Genomic DNA, 7862 nt, shown 5'->3' with positions numbered 1-7862 from the left:
CCAACCCAAAAATCAGAATAAAAATCTCATATATAAGAATAAAATCAAGAACTTACTAAACAGCGGTAAAAAAAAATAGAAAATAAAATAAAATAAAGGAATTAAACCCAAGAAAGCCAACCATTCAATGCCCCGTTCATACTCTAGACAATGCACCAAAAATAATGGTAACAATTGATGGATAATAATGTAGAAAAAAAAAAAAAAAAAGAACAGAGCATTTTTATTGAGGGAAGTAGTATGGACTGTGGATTAATAAAGACAAAACCAACAGAGGCCTTAGTCAGCATGCCGTGGGAATTAAGTACTAAAAGCGGCTTTATTGACATGAAGTCCACAAAGATAAGTGGGTAGTTCCAGCTTAATTTGGGCTTAAGCCGTGAGGACAAGCTCGGCATTGACATCTTGCTTAAGCATTTATTGGACTTTAAAGTGTGTGTGGTTGATAGGGTTGTCCAAACCCGACCGGAGCCCAATAACCCGGCCAAACTACCTGACATTGACCCAATTCCGGCCCGAACTAAAGGTCCAGTGGATCAACGGTGGGTTTCCGTTCTCAAAAACCGACGTCGGCAGGTCGAGTGGCAAGTTTGCATCTCCAAAACCCGAGCAACCCGAACCCGAACGAAGCTATAAAAAAATCCGGCCAAATCTTGCAAAAACAAGCTAGATCCAACGAGATCTTGACCAGATCTGGCGAGATCTCAACCAAATCCGGCTAGATCTTGTAGGATTTAGCTAGATCCGAAAAAATCCAAGCAATTTTTAGCAGAAAATGCAAATTCTGGCGAGTTTTTCCACTTTCTGGCGAAAATTTCTAGTTTCCAGCAAGATTTTCCAGATTCCAATAGGTTTTTCCAGTTTCCGACGAGATTTTCCAGATTTCAGCAACGCTTTTTTTTTTTTTTTCAAATTTCGATGCCTTTTTTATTCCGGTGACCGACCCGGCCCAACCAATGCTCACCCTCACCCGAAACCGACTCAAATGATTTTCCCGGTCAGTTTCGGGTTCCTTCGCTATCTACCCGACGCCAGTGGGTCGAGTACGGGTTGGGTCCAAAACCAACTCGTGGACAGCCCTGGTGGTTGAGATAGGGTTTTATTATAACCATTCTCTTAGAAGAGCATCTTATAGGTTCAATATTATTAGGTAGAATTGTCTTTTTCTTTTTTGAGAATAGTAGAATTATCTTTTTAATTCCTATATTTTGGGTACTTTCAATTTAGTCAAGTTTTTTTAACTTCATCATTTTGGTCTTCAAGTGAGGGACAGGGACCAAAATGATAATAAATTGAAAAATATATAGATTAAAATGAAGTTATAAAAACTTAAAAACTAAATTAAAAATATTGCCAAAATATAGAGACAAAAAAAGAAAAAAAAAAAAAAGAGATAATTCTGTTATAATAACGAGTAATGCAAGTCAACTGGCTTGAACCCAATGAACATAAATATAGTACGACAGGTTATAGGTCAAGTGAGAGACGCACTTCAATGAGTGCTAGAGATAAACTATGATTATTATTACTATAATTATAATACAACTGAAAAAAAAAAAAAAAAATGGATAGTACAAACTTCCAAACAAAAATGAAAAGGAGTTCTAATTAAACAACATTTAAGATTTGTTTTCTCGAAGTTACCAGTTGAACAATCGCACTCATTTTGTACTGAATTTGGTCAGAGAATTAGGGATATCTTATAATAGTGGTATCTAACTACCTACTAAGATTTCCTCTCTGAGTCAATATATTTAGTAATTTACTTAGTTAAACAGGTACTGATAGTTTATGTTGTAGATAGCCTCCAATCTTAGTATGACCAAAATACGAAAACAAACATGCACATGTTAACAAAGACATGCACGACTAAGCAAGCACAGAGACAAACACATATTGGCAAAATGTCCAAAAGTGCATGCATATTTCTATTGTTGCGTTTGAAAAATCTCCATGAATAATGTGCCTTAATTTGCTTAATCTGGCAAAAGGACGAAGTTGCGCATATTATCCGCTTAGTGCCTCTGGGATTCATCTACCTACCTGATCCATGAGAACGATAATATTGCAATCTCATATTTTCTCTTTTGGTAACACTGTTCCTCTTCATGAAAATACTGTTTTACACCTAGATATATATACTGGTATCTCCTCCTACCAAATCTCGGCACGCGGCTAAGACCTAATCGCTAAAAAAAGAAACAAAACTCACAGTTGCACCACTGTGGAAAGTCGTCATTGGCTATTGAGACAAGCACTTATACTCCATTTGTTTTTTTACAAAAACGTTACTTGAAAAATGTTTTCCACATTTTTAGTATTTGGTGCGACTGAAAATATAAGGAAATGGAAAATGAACAGAAAACAAGCTCAATATAGCAAAAAATATATTTTTTGCTTTTTAAGAGGGGGAAATATTATTTTAAAATGTTGCCGACTCAAAAATCCACAACAAGTGAACTTCACACTACAAAAAACTCTCCTAACAGTAAGTTAGTAACTTCTCTCTCTCTTCACAAACCAACCATTAAACATCGATGATAATTTGTTGACTAATAGTTGACCAGCATTTACTTTTTCCCAAATGGCCTTTTTATTTCTCTTTTGGCTTAAAGTAGTTGTTTTTTTACCTAATTTTTCTGGTAGATTCCGAATTGGGTTTCGTTTCCCCATTTGACTCCTAAATGATCCAAAAAATAAGAAAATATTCTCATTTAGGCTTTTTGCTTTCATAAATGAATTTTTTATTTATAAAATTATTTGGAATTATAAGAATTATTGATGTTTTTTCATATGGCTAATTTGATAGTTGTGGGGAATTTGAACTCTAATTCTCTTAATTAATAAAAGATAGCAAATTATTCTACATGAGGTTCTTGATAGAATTGATGAATTTAAATATTTAATTATTTAACAATTATTCTACTATTCAAACTTTCATGTTTCTTCTTCTTCTTCAATAAATATATATATATATATATATATATATTTCTGGAAGGATTAAATGTGCAAATTAAATTGCTTATAATCAATTATTCTGGTAGGAATACAACAAATATACCTAACATTTAAGGTTGTTTCCTGCTCATAACACATAAATTCGAATACTTAAAAAACTTAATTACAATTCCCTAGGTACAATATTAGGATCCCCATTAAATTAAAGCATATATTTCCATTGCATTTAATTATTCTTAGAAATCAATGATAATGATAATATTTTTTGTATTTTATTATTCAATACAAAAAGATGTTTGGATTTAATTGAAAATTTTAAAATATTATATCGAAGGTATTTTACTTGAAATTTATCTCTTTTTTTTGCGTAAATTATAGCATTTACGAACCTCCACCCCCAAATAATAATAATAATAATAAACAGCAAAAAAAGCATGCAACTATATATATACCCATTGGCTTACGAACCAATAGTGTTATGCACCCTATCCACCTGAAAATTTTGTGGAGTTACGCACGCCGAGAGAGAGAAAACTGAGAAAAGGTTGTCCAACCAAATTGGCAAATTGGAACCCTAAGGCTAAACCAAACTTGTCCAAAAACATTTTGGCAACTCTGAGCCAAACTCATGCTGGCCCATCCTCCTATATAATAATTACCCACGATCTCGAAACTTAGTGGAAAAACTCAGGTCGCATATTTTATTGTCTCCCCTATTATTTGATAAAACCTACAAAAACTCGTACGTCACCACCATCGCCTATATTTCTCCTTAAATTTCAACCCTCCACCATCATAAAAGAAAAATAAATATTAGAGAACCACAACTCTATACCTATCATTTCCACTCTTAGTTCTTTGTGTATGTGTGAGAAAGAGAGAGATATGGCTGAAGAATGCATAGAAAGCTCTGTTGCTACCTCTTCCTCTACACCTACAAACTGGTGGGATATCCCTGGTGCTTCCTCTCTTCCTGCATGGAATAATAACCCTAACTCATGGCACCATCAAAACCCTAACTCCAACTCTTCTTGTGAGGAGGATGTTTCAATATCCACATCGTTTACTAATGCTTCCAACCACTCGGGCTTGACTGTCGAATCCTCTCGCCGGCTTGCTGAGCCTGCTTCGTCCAACGATTTGATTGGAGAACATGCCTCTGATAATAATCTTTGGAGCCATGTTCTTTTGTAAGTTTATTACACTAATTATTGCACCCTTTAAATAATAAGAAATAAATATAGTTATAATAGAACATGAATATATTTCCATGACTACCGACTAGTTTCTATTATATCTTGATGTTTGTTTGATAATTTAGTTGAGTGGAATGAAGAATCTTTTAGAAAAAGAAAAAGAGATTGGTGCTCTAATGGGTAGGTGTACATTAAGGTGGTAGGTTAGGTTTTCCACTTTGCTTCCCACTTTTCTACCTTTTTCTTTTCTTTTCTTTTCTTTTTCTTTGAAAACACGAGGAGCTTTCTTTCCCTATTTCCTGATTTACCTACTAACAAATTGGTATTGTTATTTATGGTAAGAATTATGCTTATTCTGAATCTTGTTTTTGTTATGGACGTAAGTTATCAAGTTGAACCATGTTAATTTTTTGTATTCTTTTTATTTTTTATATTTCTTATTTATAATCAATTCTTTGTATTCTCTTTGTTTCTCTTGTTTCATTTTCTCTACGTTGTTTTATTTTCTTTCATCTATTTTCATAAATGAAAATTAGTTCTCCATGACCAGCCTATGTTACTAGCTTGGGTTATAGTGCGAAATGATAGTTTAGTTGTTTTTCTTGTGAAATCTCACTGACTTATATGAATATTGAACCTTGCAGAAGTGTTGGAAGCAATGGAGAATTGCAAAACAATCAAGATGTAGAAGAGAACTTTGTTGATGCATTATCATCCAAGAGTATGTCAACTGGGATGTTTGAGCCTGCCTGTGACTACTTGAAGAAATTGGACAACAGCTGGGAATTCACAAACTCTACATCATTCAACAATTTTGAAAAGCATATAAATGGGTTCAATGATAGCGTACTTGATAATGAAAGGTTAAACAAGTTGTCCAATCTAGTTAGCACTTGGTCTATTGCCCCTCCAGACCCTGATGTCAATCGCCAATTTGACCCCCAAACATGCAATATATCTTTGAGTTCTTCCATGGATCATTACTCACAACCTGATCTTTGTCACATGAAGCATGCCTTTGCTGATTCCACATCATGTGACTTGGGAACAACTAGGAATTCTTCTTTATTTCCATGTTATAGTCATGATATGAAAGTTGAGAATGAACGCCGTGAGACTGAAGCCCCAGTTGCTTTATTACGAAGATCATTCAACAGTAATGGTGTTGGATATCAAATTGGAGTTAACAGCTCCTTGATGGGAGATAATCCCAGATCATACTTCTATGGGATGCCTAATTCTTCTCCTTGCAGAAGCATAAAAAGCTTTGCAGATGTTATATCTTTCAGTAATCGCATGGGCAAGCCCTTGATGGACATTCATGCACCTAACAACTGTTTCAAATCTTTGAACACCTCTGATTATAAGAAGCAAGGGCTGCAAACTTCTATGGTAACTATTTTTACCTTTTTGGCCTCATTCCTTTATACCTAATTACCTATATAGTAGTTTTAACAAGGTACCATGAATATTGATATTTAAAACTAATAATCATATCATGTATATATTTAACACTTTTGATATAGATACTATTGGATACGATGAATATCTATAAAAAAATCTCTCTCACTCACTTTCTTCATGAAAATAAAAGCTTCTTAATTAGTTATTATTTTACGTTTTAGCATTTTCTATATATTTTTAAACTAAAATAAGCATAATATGTGGTTGAAAATATTAATTTATAAAAATTAATTATCCTTATTTTATCGAATCCTAATTCTTCAAAAATTGACCTATCCTTGTGTCTATATATATATACGATACCTGTAACCATATTAAAGCTTCCTAGGTGTACTTTCATGACTCTTGATCCATCAAGGGTTTTTTTGTTAATTTTTTTTTTTTATTGTCTCTATAATTTGTTCTTTGTAACAAATGTTTCAGTTGAGAAATTCAAGTTGCTCCATGCAGACTAGAAATAATGGAAAAGGACAGGGAATTGCAAATGAAGGAAAAAGGAAAAGGTCTGAAGATGGTTCAGAATCAGCCCTGAAAAAACCAAAGCAAGAGAGTCCTACAGCTTCATCAGTAAAGGTATATAATGAAAACGTTATTTTTCAGGTTTAAAATAAAATATTAAATATATATATATATATATATATAAATTAGTAGAAGAAGAATCTTGTAGATTACTTGAAAGAAACCTTTTTCATACTTAATAGGTGCAGGCACCAAAAGTCAAGCTTGGAGACAGAATCACGGCCCTTCAGCAAATTGTGTCACCTTTTGGAAAGGTTAGCACATGAGCACTATGACTTTCTTTCTTTCTTTTTTCCTTATCCTTTTTTGTTCTCCCATTTTAAAACATTAGCTTTATTATCAATTTATGTTTCAATTGATTTTCAGACTGATACTGCATCGGTGCTCTTTGAAGCTATTCAATATATTAAGTTTCTACAAGAACAAGTACAGGTGATTTAATCATTTGAACTCTTCCTTTTTATTTCAGCAGTAGTAGCAGCAGCATCAATTATAAGTATTTTCATTGCCACCATATACTATTTCTATATAAATTAACGCAAGAAGATATTAATGACACAAGCAATGAAAAAACTAAAGACTATGAGGATGACATTGACTAAAAAAATAGACTTCTATACTTGTCCCCTATTTGAATGAAGTGGGACGAGTAGCTGTAAAAGTCTTAGCACCAAAACAAAACCAACAAAAGAAATGATCCTGTTCCTGAAGTAGGAGCAGCACTTATCATATCAGTACTATTTACATTCTTTGTGACAAAATAAACACCGAGCCTATTGTTTGTTTGCAATTTCTCTATAAACATAAGAATTAAATCAATATTGATAATGCTACCTTTTGATACGTTTTGCAGCTACTGAGTAACCCTTATATGAAGACGAATTCGCACAAGGTAAATTAAAATAACCAAGGCTGTAATTAAGTACGTGTTAATCACTTTCTAGGACTTGAAAATAGAACTCAGAAATGATTCTTCTCTTGGTGATAATTTCAGGATCCATGGGGAAGCTTGGATAGGAAAGAAAAGGGAGACACAAAGCTTGATCTCAGGAGCAGAGGTCTTTGTTTAGTTCCTACCTCATGTACCCCTCAAATTTACCGTGAGAACACAGGATCAGACTACTGGAGTACACCAACATATAGAGGGAGTTTGTATAGGTGAACTTAATAAGTCTATACCTAGTTTAAATATCTTGCAATCCATTGTACCTTTGTTAGCAGAGGTGCACTTAATTAAGCAGCTCAAGAAATTAAAAATAAAATGTAATGTTAAATCAATGGTAAATCAAGAGAAGCATTAGGTTTCTTGGTTGCCATGGTAGGCACTTCGTGTTTGTGTATCTTTTTGCCAAATTTAAGCAAAAAAATCAAAACAATTACAAAAAGAGGTTTTCACACCCCCCCCAAAAAAAAAAGGGAGAGAGAGGGGCATAAGATTTACATGGGTTGGACTTAAACGTCTACATTCACAGGTAAACACGGAGAATTTTCATTTACAAAATATGGAATTTATAATGGTAGCAAAACCAATAATAGAATCGAAATACTAAATATACGCTTAAAGAACTCTCTACAACAATTAGTACATGCTGAAGAATTTCTAGTTACTTTTGCTAGTTTCTTGTATTGCCACATAGAAAGAATTATCAACGGGCCGCCAGAATAATATAGAATCATTAGATGCTTTGTTATAATAACACTATGTCAAAGTAGTCAATATGGTAT

At 33.4% G+C, this 7862-nt stretch overlaps 1 protein-coding gene across 4 annotated transcripts; it reads left to right on the top strand.

Moving 5' to 3' along the window:
• Window positions 1-3779: 3779 nt before the first annotated feature.
• LOC115982290 (transcription factor bHLH111) lies at window positions 3780-7450 on the top strand. 4 transcript variants are annotated; one of them, XM_031104855.1, is made up of 7 exons: window positions 3780-4148; window positions 4799-5546; window positions 6069-6191; window positions 6320-6391; window positions 6504-6569; window positions 6991-7029; window positions 7132-7450. In XM_031104855.1, exons 1-7 carry the CDS (start codon window positions 3823-3825, stop codon window positions 7297-7299), a joined length of 1542 nt encoding a protein of 513 aa, XP_030960715.1. In that variant the 5' UTR covers window positions 3780-3822; the 3' UTR covers window positions 7300-7450. The 4 variants fall into 4 exon arrangements, with proteins under 4 accessions (XP_030960715.1, XP_030960714.1, XP_030960713.1 ...); XM_031104854.1 differs by having other exon boundaries at window positions 6042-6191; window positions 6326-6391; XM_031104853.1 differs by having other exon boundaries at window positions 6042-6191.
• The last annotated feature ends 412 nt before the right edge of the window (window positions 7451-7862 follow it).

The sequence above is a fragment of the Quercus lobata genome, chromosome 3 (genome assembly GCF_001633185.2).
Source record: "Quercus lobata isolate SW786 chromosome 3, ValleyOak3.0 Primary Assembly, whole genome shotgun sequence".
In the NCBI taxonomy this organism is placed as follows: Eukaryota; Viridiplantae; Streptophyta; class Magnoliopsida; order Fagales; family Fagaceae; genus Quercus; species Quercus lobata.
The sequence above is the reverse complement of the archived record's forward strand: the minus strand, read 5'-3'. Positions and strand labels throughout refer to the sequence as shown.

Excerpts from the sequence above, each read along its gene's own strand:
- LOC115982290 (XM_031104853.1), top strand. The coding sequence starts at position 3,823 with ATGTGTGAGAAAGAGAGAGATATGGCTGAAGAATGCATAGAAAGCTCT. Across the intron at positions 4,149-4,798 it reads CTTTGGAGCCATGTTCTTTT|AAGTGTTGGAAGCAATGGAG; the intron begins GTAAGTTTATTA and ends TGAACCTTGCAG. Across the intron at positions 6,192-6,319 it reads CTACAGCTTCATCAGTAAAG|GTGCAGGCACCAAAAGTCAA; the intron begins GTATATAATGAA and ends CATACTTAATAG.